At 40.8% G+C, this 14,314-nt stretch overlaps 1 protein-coding gene across 7 annotated transcripts in view; it reads left to right on the forward strand.

Annotated features, from left to right (window-relative positions):
• The first annotated feature begins 2,071 nt into the window (after nucleotides 1-2,071).
• Nucleotides 2,072-14,314, forward strand: part of SLC25A14 (solute carrier family 25 member 14) — a 48,712-nt gene continuing 36,469 nt past the window's right edge. The window contains exons 1-4 of one of the 7 annotated variants that reach the window (XM_019653948.1): nucleotides 2,262-2,350; nucleotides 2,481-2,727; nucleotides 7,561-7,654; nucleotides 11,587-11,734. In XM_019653948.1, the coding sequence (XP_019509493.1) occupies nucleotides 2,653-2,727; nucleotides 7,561-7,654; nucleotides 11,587-11,734 (317 nt within the window). In that variant the 5' untranslated portion in view covers nucleotides 2,262-2,350; nucleotides 2,481-2,652. Of the gene's footprint in view, nucleotides 2,351-2,480; nucleotides 2,728-7,560; nucleotides 7,655-11,586; nucleotides 11,735-14,314 lie in introns of all 7 variants that reach the window. The other 6 variants (XM_019653950.1, XM_019653947.1, XM_019653949.1 and 3 more) reach the window with 6 other exon arrangements.

Below are 14,314 nucleotides of genomic sequence, written 5' to 3' on the forward strand. Positions count from 1 at the left end.
CGACTCACGGCAGCACAGCTCCAGGTTGAGCTGTTGTTCAGCATCTTAGCTGTAGAGGGCAGTGTCACTGGCCCTCATATGTGGTATCCGAACCGGGGCCCTCTGGCATCCCAAGCGAGTTCTTAACCATCGCGCCACTCGGCCGGCCCTAAATGAGAATTTTTTAACAGAGTTATCCAATAGTGAAATGAGCTGACTTGTGATACATACACTGGGAGTGTTCTAGCAGAGATCGGACAACTGTCTATAATGCATATTATAGAAGGGACTTCTAAATCTTCTAACATGAAGATTCCAGGATTCTTGAATAGCTTATCTCTTAAAGAGATCAGAATTCAACCATAACACAAGACAGAGTATCATCAAATACTGGTCTGTGTGGTACAGACTACAAATAGAAGGTGATTAAAAAGAAAAAATGGCCAATTTTGAGAATGAGGATTAGATTTTTTTCAGGTAGTTTTAGAAAAATGTTGAGAACAAATTAAGCAATCAAACTGCAAATGTGTTAAATAAAACTGTTGTATGTGTTTATAATGTTGTTTCTACAAATGCTCTCTTAAAATTCATCTATTCTAGGACATTTAAAATGTCATTTGAAAACAAATCCCCTTTACCAAAGTTTATTTAGGTGGTCTGTGGGATTAGCTGGTGATGGCAGTGGCTGAGGAAGCAAAAGTGCAATCTTGTAGAAAAGGTAAGATAGTGATTTGCTCACAGGGAAGGCCATAATTCTACAAGGTTCAGACACCTGCATGTGAGGAAAAAGCCCAGGCCACAGGTGAACATACAATTCATGTCACTGGAGAGAGTATAGATAGTCCTTTCAAATAAGGACTCTAAGCTACATCCTCCTTTGTCTGGCTGGAAGAGAGTGCTTTGCTGAGATGTAAATTGAAGGGAATTCACATTTTGGAATGCATGTGCATGTTTTTTATCTCTATTTTTAATAAGTAAGTTTGTGAAGGTAACAAGAGTATTATTAAAGTTGAGAGCAGTATAGCATAGTGGTTAAGAGCCTTGTCTCTGAATTCAGACAGAATTTGAATCCCAGCTTTGCCATTTACTAAGTTACTCTCTTCTTACATCATCAATTTTCTCATCTATCAAAAAGGGAAAATAACAGTTCCTGTCTCATAGAATAGCTTAATGCACATTAAGCTCTTGGCATCATCTTCATTAAGCATTCTGTAATGTCAGCTAACATTATTATGTGTGCTGCCTTTAGATAATTTTTAAGGGGGGGGGAAACCCAAGATGTAAACTAAAATAAGAAAGATCCTTTCGGAACAAAGGTATTCTGAATGTATTCAATCAGCAATCATTTAGGGCCATGTGCCTTGCTCTGACTTAACTGTTACACTCAACACATAAACCCTATAATTGCGTAGTCTCGCGTGATTATGGAACATTTACACGAGAGGCTTAAAATCAGATATAGCCCATTGAGTAGAAGGAATCACCCAGGGTGCTTTGCAGCTAGTCCTTCTACTCCTGGAGGACTAAAACCAGAGACGGTCAGTAGGCCCTCATTGATTTCTGGCTGATTGTGAGTTGAGGATTAATTTAGAACCCTCCGTTAGTTTCTACTGTTCAGATTCTTTGTCTTTAACTTTTTATGGACCCCTTTTCTGTTTCCAACTTGCTCTTTCTCAACTGTGTGCTTTGTGTACAGGGCCTGAGTCTAATTCTTCAGTCCATAACGCCTGGCGCCCAGTAGGTGCTGAGGTTTATTTGCTTATTTTATTTTTCTTTCCGAGCTCAAGCACCTTACTAATTACCGCTCATCCCCGTTCTCTCCTTTTCCCACTTTTGTTTTAAGTTCTCGGCCCTGCCCCCTCACTTTCCCTCCTTTTTGGTACTCTGCGCGCAGGCGCCCCGCCCTTCCACTCCGCTTGCCCCGCCCCTGACGTCCCCGTGGCTTCGCAGTCTCCTCTCGTCTTATCCCGCCCCGCCTTTCCTGGCCTAGTTCGCGCGAGGTGGGCAGTAACGCGGTAACGAGGAGACATCTTTGCCCCCAGTGGCGAGCTTGTCAATGGCAGAAGCTACCAAATTCTTACACCTTACCTTTCTCTCCCGACACCTTACACCCGAAAGGCAGGTTGCGCCTTTGGGCCTGTAAGCCTGCCGCCTGCCCGACTCCTCTGTTAAGACCCCTGTCGTTTCTGCCTCTTATTTCGCGCCTTCTTTTTAAGGCTTGGAGGAGGCGGAGTTGGAAATGCCTGCGCCACCGTTGCTGAGGCAACAACGTGGTTACTTCCGTTGGTTTCAATGCTTCCGGGTTGGCGATGCGGTGGCTTTTCCGATTGTGGGATCCTCGGCTTCCCAGTCGTCCGATGGGCCCGAACAGGTGAGGGGGAGCTCGGTAACTTCCAGGCTGGGGAGCGGGGCTGGGCCGCGCCAGGCCGCGCGGGGTCGGGCTGGCCCGGTTCCCGGCCTGGGAGGGGCTTAACCATCCTTGGGTCTCTCTCTCCCCTCAGCCGAGTTCCTTCCTTGTCTTTCACTTTTCTGGCATAGGTGGTTTTACTTCTTCGATTGAACCCTGCTTCCTCGATCCCCCTGGGAGGCCGCCTCCTTCAGGCGCCTCCCTTCTCTCCACGAACTCGCTCTGACAGCTGAGGAACTGGCAAGATTCTGCTACCCAGAGGGTGAATGGGTATCTTTCCCGGAATAATCCTAATTTTTCTAAGGGTGAAGTTTGCAACGGCGGCCGTGATTGTAAGCGGAGTAAGCAAACACCTCCATTGTATTAGTGTGAGGGATGCTGTTGAAAGATGCTCCCCTTCAATTTCTACCCCTGCCACTCTTTGAGGTCAAGGCATTACAAGGCATCTATTAAAATGCAGTTCAGCTAACTAATTGAGATGACAGCCTTTATCAACACGAAGTAGTTTCTCAGACAAGGTAACGCTAGGATGTTTGTAGTTTTCTGTCAGTGTTTTCTTGGTTTTTCCAGGCTAGGGATGCTTAGAGTTATCAAGAAGTCGTCCCTCGCCTTCATTCCCTACATCATTAGGTTCCTTTGTGTCTCCATTTTAGGAGTTTCTCTCTAACCTCACTGCCAACAGTCATCTGTCTGCTTAGCTTCACACTATCCTAAGCTAGTTTCCCTTCCTCTCTCATTTGTAATCACTGCTGCAGCCATGGTAGGCTAACCAAAAATGTGGCTATTCTCAAGTCTCTTCCCTGTTCAAAAACTTACAGGATCCCTTACACCCCACCATACTTACTTTGGTTTCAAGCCTTTCAACATGACCTGTTCCTTATACTTTTTGACTGCTATTGTTTCAATCAGATAAGGGAATTTTCTGTTCTAGTTAGGTTGCATTCTTCTCAGAATAAACCATACTGATGCCTGCCTCCACATACTGTGCTTTCCCCCATATTTGTGTCTCTGTTCATCCTGTTTTCCTCTTCCTGCCTTCTCCCTTACCTACAGCTATCCAGATTCTACCTGCTCTCTGCCAAGGCCCATTTTAAATTCCCTCACCCTCATCAGCCTTTCCAAATTATTCAACCCCATGCTGATTTTATCTTTTTCCTTGCTTCTCCTGCTCTTATAATTTGTATTTAATTTTATACACTTTAGCACTTAATTTTTCTCTAATGAACTACTCTGATTTCTTCCACCAGATTATAAGCTCTTGAAAGGCAAGTACTGTATTTTATAGAACTTTTATTCCCACCCCAGTCTCCTTGATTATCCAGGAAAGATAAGTTGAATGATAAATATTGTCATGGTGTTACAAGGTTTGTTCTGTTTTATTTTATTATTATGTTTAAACATGATGTTGAGACCATAGCACCTTATGGGTTTGGGCATTTAATATGCCTTTCATAAATATTTGCTCGACTCTCCATTATTATCTCCTGAATCTGAGACCCTCTAATACCGACACTTTCTTAAAATAAAAAGCAAGAAAGGCACCTAGATTTTTCTGGTCAGATATTTGGAGTAGTGTAGGGCGCTATGTAACTTGTATTCTAAGACAGTCTTCTCACTCTTTAGGCTATCAAATTTTCCTTAGTCAGACTTCAGCATACATGCCTGCAGTTGGAAGACATTTTATATTGGCTTCTTTCTGTATACAATAAAAATATTTAAGGTACTGTTTTTCTATTTTAACTCAGATATGATTTCTTTTACCCATATATGGGGATAGCCCCCACAAGTCAAAATCACTTTTAGAGTGCTTGGGGTATTTTACACACGTAATTCTCTGCAACAAAAGTGAGGGAAGAGAATTCGTAGACAGAGAATCCCTGAGGATCAGCAAAGTGTGTACACAACGTGTAGTATTGGTCAGGTCCAGCAAGTTAACTTTCATGATTTTACCTGTAATCTTTTACATACAGGCTGCATATGTAGATAAAGAGCATCGCACTGGAACCAATCAACTATTTAATGGACATGTACCCAATTCTGTGCAAGCTATTCTAGGAGTTATAAAAAGGACTGTGAGACATGATGCCTGCCTTCAGGAATCATACCTAGATAAGAGAGAAAATAACATGGGGGCAACTAGAAGATAAATCTCATTGTAGTCATTATTTGAATGCCTGAGACTAAGATGTAGAAGGGATAAATGAAGATTCAGAAAACATTGCACAACTGTAGAATAGGTATGACATAATATGCGTGCATGTGTACAGCCTTATATAAAAGACTTGGAGGTGTTAGCTGACGTTTTAATGATTCAGTAGTTTATGTAGCCCCCACAAAAATGACTGCAATTTTCAGCTGTAAAAATTGAAATATAAGAATGATGAAAATGATTGTAGTGGTTTAGCCTGAGAGAGATAAGGTTTCAGATATCTGTCTTTAAATATTTGAAGGACTCTCCTAAGGAAAAAGGGTAAATTTGTTCAATATTACCTCCAAAAAATGGGTGAAAACCACAGGAAGTCATACTTTTAGCTCAGTAGGAGGAAGGAATGTCTAAAATCAGACCTAATCAGGACATCTTCATAACAAGATTCTTTCTTAACATTGGAGGGAAAGGGATTTAACTATCAGTGGTAGCAGTGTTGAATTTGGCCAGTGGTTTCCAGACTTTTGGATTTTATGGAACAATAAAATTTAAATAGAAAGTATGGAGAGAAAGCACACATTAGGGTAGCTAGTCTTATTTTGCCAAGTAGAGACACTAAACAAAATAAACTACTAACTACTATTATCATTTCATAAAAGAAAGGTGACAAGAAAAATGTCCCGGGAGTTGCAAGAACATGCTTTCCTCATAATCCTTTAAATTAAATATATTTGGGTGAAAAAAGGCACTAGGTACACTTATGTTATTTATTTCACCTCAGAATTTTGAAAACTTCATCAAGGAACCACTGGGTTAACTGACCTAAGATTCAGTGACTGGTCTTTCCGCTCCCTGCTATGGCTCTACCCCTGCCTTTAACTGATACATTGAGCACATCTTCCTGTTAAAAGGCTGAGTAGCAGGAATTAAAATTCTGCTAGAGGCTTTCTCTAATGAGAAGAGTTGGAAGAAGTTGGAAGAGAAAGCTTTGGAGAGAAGCATAGCAGCCATTTGAAATATTTGATTGTTTTGAGGAATCTCTAAATTGGTCAATGGAGAGGGCATTTTCCCCCACAAACTCAGAGAGGGTATGTGCGGTGGTCCTTGCTTTTCCATGCCTACCCTCTCACTGTGTGTGTCATGTTTTGCTGTTGATTGTAATGTGAAAATGTGAGCATAGCTGAAAATATTGATAATATTTAGAACTCAAAACTCGTATTTTAAGGTGCAGGTATGTGAAGTGCCTATCCCTAACTTTGCTTTTTTAGAATTCCTTTCAACAGCTTTCCTCCAAAAGAGTTATCTGTTCAAGATTCTGTATGTCACATGAACTGGATGATCACACTATGTTTGAAAGGAATTTCCATAATTATTTTTGTGACCTCTGACAAAAACATTTGTCTGTAATTTGCTATCCCCTCTGGAAAACTGTTAGTCTGTGCTTAGTTACAGAGAACTCCCTATGTGGAAACAAAGCAAAACCTTGTCTCCCCTAAAAAGAGACAGTGACTCAGTGGTGCTAACCACAGATTGGGCAATGGGGGAGGTGGGCAGCAAGTAATATCTGTTAAAATGTATGTGTGAGTACTTAACTTTTAAAAAATGTAATAATGATAATAGCTAATAGTTTAACTAGGTGCCAAGTAATTTTCTAGGTGTATTACATATATTATTTAATTTTCAGAACAACCCTATAATATTAGTATTTATTATTATTCCCATTTACAATTCAGAAAAGCCAGGCATAGAGTGGTTAAGTAATTTGCCCAAAGTTACAGAACGTGTAAGTGATGTTGTCAGGATTTGAACCTAGGCAGTCTGACTTCAGAGTCTTCATTCTTGATCATAAACTACTTGAAGTTCCTTTTGAAAATCAATAATATATGTTCTGTGAAGCTCTGAAAAAGGAATACTTATGAGAAACCAGAGCATTTATCCTAAGAAAAGAGATTACTTCCAGCTGGACCAGGATTTAGTAGGTGATTCTTAGAGCAGTAGTTCTTAAAGTGTAGAAGCATCAGCATTATTTGGAAACTTGCAAATTCTCAGGCCAGATCAAGATTACCAATCAGAAATTCTGAGGGTGAGGCCCAGCCATCTATATTTTAACCCACCGTCTAGATGATTCTGTTGCACATTAAAATTTGAAAACCATTGATTTCAAGGGCAGAGCTGTGGGGAAAAAATCCAAGGGAGAAATAGCTGAGGGTGGCAGGGAAAAACAAAGCTGTAAAGATTCAAGATGACAGGTATAATGGAGGTGGGATGAGAAAGGAGGAAAGGGAGGCGTAGAGTAGAATACATTGTTTAAGAACCTGAGCTTCAAAGAAAAAGTTTGTATATATGTGCTTTCAAAGGCCAGGGAAAAGGAAATTCACTGGATGGATGGTTGTTAAATGTCACAGAGAAGAGAGGCATCATTCATATTGCTCATTCCTCTGGGAACCAGAAGGAAGGTGAAAAGGTGCTTAGCTCAGACTGGGCCTACTGGGGGGAAGTTGTGTATAGCCTGAAGTAGCTAGATGAACTAAAACCTTAAAGTTTAGTGGAGGGATGAGAGGGCTAAGAATATGAGAGGGTAGTTGGTGTCAACCTGTGCTTTGCACGTGAGTCAAGCTGCTGAGTACCATGAACTGCTTTTATGAGATGCCTCAGCCTATATAATTTGAACCCCAGGTTCCTTCACTCATAATTGTCTAGTTGAATGTCTAAGTTCGGTGTGCTGGCTGGATGGATACCTCTTCTTTGGGTGGAGATGGGGATAATATTAAAGAAACTAGAGAGAATGAAGGGTTCAAGTTGATCTTTGAGTGAATTACATGCTTACTCCTACAGAATAGCAGTAAAGAACACATTCATGATCATCCATTGCATAAAACAAGATCCCCCATTTTGTGTCATTCCACTTGGTAGGGCTTTTCCTCTATGTCTGTTTTATTTGCCAATTTTGTTGACATAAATTATGTGATCAGACACTAACAAATGCTCCTTACTCTTGTGCCTTGTTCTGATTTATGTTTATTTTTAGCACCAGAAAAGTGCCACTGTAAGCCATGAGATGTCTGGTCTGAATTGGAAACCCTTTGTATATGGCGGTCTTGCCTCTATCGTTGCTGAGTTTGGTAAGAATGTGAAAACTGACAAATATGCTTCTTATGGTATAGATGGTAGCTTATGGTGAAAACTAGAGAAAAGTAAAAAGAAGTGCCCTATTTGTTTTAAAAATTATTGTCTCAAAGCCCTCAACTAATATTTTCTGAGAAAGTACTAATGGAATGGAAAGTGAAGGTAAGAAAAGTCATACTTACAAAGTTTGTTGATGTTTTAATAATTTGTTAATTTGCTAGGCTTAATAATATATGTGAAAGTATAGAGAGAGTTAGATTAAGACGGGTTTCTGCTACATTCCTGCACTAATGGTCTTTGCTTTATGCTAAGTTGTTTGTAACTTCCTTAGTATATACTAAGTGTCCAAACTTCTTGTTTTCAAGCTGTTGTCCCATTTTAGAAGAAAGTTGACTAACAAGATAAAAACAGATTCTTCTCTATTTGATTTTTTTTAATTGGGAAATTGGGGGAGGGGAACAGTTTTGGGGAATTGGGGAGGGATACCAGCGAAGTTGTTCTTTAATCTTCGTTGTGGAGGGCGCCATTGCCATCTAGCTGCCCATCGGCAGCTCGTGGCCTCTAAGCTCAAGGTGCTGTGTTACAATCTTAGTTGTAGGTGGTTGTAGCCATCATCCCATGCGGGAGTCGAACTCGGCAGTCTTGTTGTTAAGAGTACGTGCTCTATCCACTGAGCCATCCGGGTGGCAGCTCAGCTCAAGGTGCCGAGTTCAGTCTTAGTTGTGGGCTGGCGTATCCCACCATTGAACAGGCAGTCTTGTTAGGAGCACGTGCTCTCACAGGCTGAGCCATCCTGCCACCTGTTGGCAGCTCAGCAGCAGCTCAGGTCAGGTGCAGTGTCACTGGCCCATGTGGGAATTGAACCGGCGGCCGAGTTGCTCAGGGATCGTGCTCTTAAGCTAACTCTTAACCAAATGAGCCACTTGGCTGGCCCCTCTATTTGATTTTAATTTTGAAATATTTTTAGATTATATTTTTTCATCTTCCAAATGTTCTCTTTCCTAAACTAAGTAAGTGACTCCAATCCACTAATCTTTGTTGTATTTCTTGGCATACAAAGTTTGACAGTTAAGTTCATGAACTTGTTGCAGTGATGTTGCTAACCTTTTTTGATATCAGAGGGATTATTCATTATGAATTTGTACCAACTGGACACAACAGTTAACCAGGTTTAACTATTGGAAGTGCTGAAAAGGCTGTGTGAAAAAGTTAGACGACCTGAGCTTTTTGCCAACAATTCATGGCTCTTGCATCACGACAATGCACCAGCTCACACAGCACTGTCTGTGAGGGAGGCTTTAGCCAGTAAACAAATAAATGTATTGGAACACCCTTCCTATTCATCTGATCTGGCCCCCAATGACTTCTTTCTTTACCTGAAAATAAAGGAAATATTGAAAGGAAGACATTGTGATGATATTCAGGACATCAAGAGTAATACCATGACAGCTCTGATGGCCATTCCAGAAAAAGAGTTCCAAAATTGGTTTGAAGGGTGGACTAGGTGCTGGCATTGGTGCATAGCTTTCCGAGGGGAGTACTTCGAAGGTGACCATGGTAATATTTAACAATAAGGTACATAGCACTTTTTCTTGGATGAGTTCGCGAACTTAATTATCCGACTTCCTAGTCTCTAGGGTCATGATATCAAGGTCATCAGTGACCAGAGCTACATAATTACCTTGTTAGGTTTAGACCTTGAAATATTCCTTGAAACATATTTTTTCAATGTAATGACCACTTCTATGTGTTGACATAATAAGAGAAAGGTAAGTTTGGTTAAAGAAATTTTTCCCCCAAGCATTGTGCTGCTATTAATTAGTCTTGAGTTATCTAAGGAACTAGGGTGAGTAGACCATGTAGGACTTTACCATTATCTTTGATAATACTAGGGAACTGTTTCTTTCTGGTAAACAGGTAAAGAAAAAAAACCCCACAAAATGTTGTGATAGTATTATTAGAGTATATGGAGCAGCAATTCCATGCTTTCCTATCTTTGAAAATTTGGGGAAATTTTATGAGAGAAATGGGGAGATGAGGTGGAAGGGGGTAGGCTGAAGGAAGAGGCAGAAATAAATACCGGATTGTGTGTAACAGATGAAATTTAAATTATTTTACATTTACATTATTTTGTATATTAGGACCATTTTAAAGCACTTTATTATATCACAGTTTCACTTATACTGTGGATCAAATCCTGCTGCTTAGATAAGTATACCATATTTTGCCAGGTATAATGTGCTCCCATGTATAATGCACACCCACGTTTTTGGCCCAAACTTTCAGGGAAATAAATCTTTTGTTTTAATTGTTTAAATCAAATTTTTGTTTGTTTATATTTAGATACTTGTTTTTTGTAATACAAAGGAATTTTAGCATTTTTTTAAAGATTTTTTTTAAATTGGGGAATTGGGGGGATGGGAACAGCACTGGGGAATTGGGGGAAGGGGAACAGACAAGTTGCTGTCGTTTTGTTCTTCAGTCTAGTTGTGGAGGATGTTGCTTCACTGGCCCAAGTTGGCACCATCATTGCGCTCTTCCCGGGTGAGGCAGACCAGTCGCAGGCTTCTGGACGGCCGCTCACTGCGGCTGCTGGCCGCTCACGCTGGCTACTGGCTACATACAGTAGCCCATGGCAACCCACTGCCACAGGGGCTGCAGCCCACGCCATCGCGGAAACTCCCGGCAGCCCAGCTCCAGGTTGAGCTGCTGTTCAGCATCTTAGCTGTGGAGGGCAGTGTCACTGGCCCTCATATGTGGGATCGGAAACGGGGCCCTCTGGCGTCCCAAGCCAGTTCTTAACCATCGCGCCACTCGGCCGGCCCAATTTTAGCATTTTTTAAACATATTATGGTATAAGAAATTTTATGTAACAAATAATTTTATGTAACAAAACAATAATTTTATGTAACAAAACACAAGGACAGAAGCAACGTACAAGAAATTTTATGCACCAGTAACAAATTTATGATATTTATGCATTATAGAAGGCCAAGAAATCCTCCTTGTTGCAAGTTTGCCAGAAGTTCAACAAAACCAATTATCTTATTCCAGGGTATTATTTTGCATACAGATATTGTTATTGATTTCTAGAGTTACATTTTTTAGAGATTTTATTGGGGAATTGGGGCAGAGAAACAGACAAGTTGCTGTCCTTTTGTTCTTCAGTCTAGTTGTGGAGGACATTGCTTCACTGGCCCATGTTGATATTGTGATCATTGCGCTCTTCCTGGCTGAGGCAGATCGATCGCTGGCCTCTGGATGGCCGCTCACAGAGACTCAAGGCAGCTCACGCCAGCTGCTGGCTGCTCACACTGGCTGCTGGCCGCTCACGCTGGCTGCTGGCCATTCACGGTAGCTTACAGCAGCCCACTGCAGCTCCACTGCAGCCTACGTTGTTACCTCACGGCAGCCCAGCTCCAGATCGAACTGTTGATCACCACCTTAGCTGTAGAGGACACAGCGTCACTGGCCCATGCAGGATCCGAACTGGTGGCCCTGCTTCTGAGACCTCGCGCTCCCAAACCAACTTGTAACCAACGAGCCACGTGGCTGACCCTAGAGTCACATTTTTAACTCAAGCATAAATAAAAGAATTAAAAACATTTATAGAGATACAGAATTATTACTACCCATGCATAGTGTGCATCCTTATTTTTCCCTCACAAATTTGGGCAAAAAAGTACGCATTATACAAAGCAAAATATGGTACTACATTTCACTTTACCACATATAACTGTTGTCCTCTGATAGTGGTATTCTAGTAGAGATCTTTTGTCTGTTGTTATAAAAGGGGGTTTGTCTTATGTTTTAAAAATGATCATAAATTAAACGTTAGCATAATTATCATAAATTAAAAATTAGCATAAATTCAGCCAACATTTAACTAATTCCTTGGAAAAACTTATAAATGAGTTTTCCTTCATAGGAACTTTCCCTGTGGACCTAACCAAAACACGACTTCAGGTTCAAGGACAAAGCATTGATGTCCGCTTCAAAGAGATAAAATACCGAGGAATGTTTCATGCCTTGTTCAGAATCTATAGAGAAGAAGGTGTATTGGGTCTGTATTCAGGGTAAGACTAGATTCTTTTCTTACATCATGAATAGAAATACATTTAAAAAAATATATTTTTATTGGGGAATTGGGGGATGGGAACAGCGCTGGGGAATTCGGGAAGGGGAACAGACAAGTTGCTGTCCTTTGTTCTTCAGTCTAGTGGAGGACGTTTCTTCACTGGTCCAAGTTGGCGCCATCATTGTGCTCTTCCCAAGCAAGGCTGATCAGTTGCCAGCTTCTGGACGGCTGCTCACGGCGGCTGCTGGCTGCTCACACTGGCTGCTGGCTACACAGCATAGCCCATAGCAACCCACTGCAGCAGGTGCTGCAGCCTACGCCGTCGCCAGTGACTCAAGGCAGCCCAGCTCCAGGTTGAGCTGTTGTTCAGCATCTTAGCTGTAGAGGGCAGTGTCACTGGCCCTCATATGTGGGATCCGAACCGGGGCCTTCTGATGCCTTAACCACATGCCACTCGGCCGGCCCTAGAAATACTTTTTAAAGAAGCCATGTATTTCAGCTGTCTGATAGTTTGTGCCCTTCATATTCATAATTTCCACTTGTAATTTAATATTGATGTGCCGGTTTATATTTCACTTGCTTGTAAATCTTGGGCTTTGGATTTTGTGTTCATTTATAAGAGTGTTCCGCTTTAAGTGATACATTTTTAAATGGATGTTTCACTGCAGCATTGGCTTTCTCCTATTTTCCAGAGAGTTATCTGTGAATAACCAGCACCAGTTAAATGTATATATTTATATGATGTTCTTCCTGAATTGACTTCTTTAAAATTTTTCCTCTTTAAAGAAGTACTCTCCTGGCTGTTTAAACAGAAAATGCGGAATGAGAGAGAGGGAGACCCCTTAGTTTTTTTTTTTAGTCAACTCTTTTTTTTTTTTTATTGAGAAACAGACTTGGTAATTGGTTACACATTGCATTCATGCTACAATGGCATAGTTGACTCTCTTAGGGAGGGTGAAGCTCACAGTGGCCCATGCGGGGATCAAAGCAGCAACCTTGGTGCTATCAGTGCTACACTTTAACCAACTGAGCTAACTGGTCACCCCCCACCCCCAGGGTCAACTTTTGATTAGCCATAAGTTTGTGGTTTATTGTCCAGTTTACTGTTTATCTGCTGCTGATATCCTGGGCCACTTCTGTGTCTGAGTTACCAGTTTATCACTCAGAGAATACATATCAATTTTATTATTAACCTATGTTAGACTTAATTTCAAAGATAATTTTCTTGGGAAAAAATCAAGTAATACATAATTGTTCTTTCATCAGCATGGATAATCACAAGATTATTTTTTTTCTAATACCAAGCAACGAAGTCAGAAATATGCATATTTAGTCATCATTTTTTATCATAATGAGCTGAGCTTCTGCCTTTCTATTTATTGGGTTGTCGGAAAAGTCATGACGCATGTTTGTGACAGATGGCACTAATTCATTTTTGGAAGTACTAGAGTCATTCACATCTATGTTATTGCTATGTCATTAGACAGCTGACAGTTCTAGCTTCATTCTAAAAAAAATTGAGGGATTTAGTTGAGTTTTGGAGATTTTACAACAAGTTGAAGATGGAAGACCAAACTGCATTTTTGCCATATTTTACTGTTTTACTTCCATAAAGGGAAGAACGTGCGTCAAGCTTGTGAAAAGTTGCATAAAGTTTATGGTGACAGTGCTCTACAAGAATGTTAGTTTCAACGATGGTCATGTAATTTCATGCTGGTGATTTTGATCTCAACAACACTCCTCGGTCAGGGAGGCCCACCGAGGTTGATGACAACAAAATAAAGGCATTGATCAAGTCAAACCCACGTTACATGACACAAGAGATTGCAGAAGCATTGAACATCCATCACTCAAGCATTCACGACCACCTGAAGAAGCTGGGATATATAAGCAAGCTCGATATTTGGGTTCCACATGAACTCAAAGAAGTTCATTTGACAAGCGTATAAACATCTGCAATATGCTTGTTAAACGTGAGGAAAACAATCCTTTTTTGAAGCGCCTGATAACTGGTGATGAGAAGTGGATTGTTTACAACAATGTGGTCCCGATGTGATGATTCACCTCAAACGACATCAAAAGCAGACATTCATCAGAGGAAGGTTATGTTCTCAGTGTGGTGGGATTTTAAAGGTGTCATGTTTTTCGAGCTCGCACCAAGGAACCAAACAATCAATTTGAATGTGTACTGTCGGCAATTGGACAGTTTGAACGAATCCATCATCCAGAAATGTTCAGAGCTTGTTAATTGTAAAGGAGTTGTGTTCCATCATGAAAACGCGAGACCACACACAAGTTTGATCACCCATCAAAAATTATTGGAGTTTGGATGGGATGTGTTGCCACACCCACCAAACTCTCATGACCTTGCGCTTTCAGACTTCCACTTGTTTCACTTTCTTCAAAACTCCTTGCATGGTATAACGTTCAATTCAGATGAGGCTGTAAATCAGCACCTTGCTCAGTTTTTCGCAAATAAAGACAGATCCTTCTATGAACGAGGAATTATGAAGCTCACTGAAAGATGGCAAAAGGTTATTGAACAAAACAGGCAATACATCATTGATTGATTTTTTTT

This window comes from Hipposideros armiger, unplaced genomic scaffold, assembly GCF_001890085.2.
Source record: "Hipposideros armiger isolate ML-2016 unplaced genomic scaffold, ASM189008v1 scaffold_210, whole genome shotgun sequence".
NCBI classification, from domain to species: domain Eukaryota; kingdom Metazoa; phylum Chordata; class Mammalia; order Chiroptera; family Hipposideridae; genus Hipposideros; species Hipposideros armiger.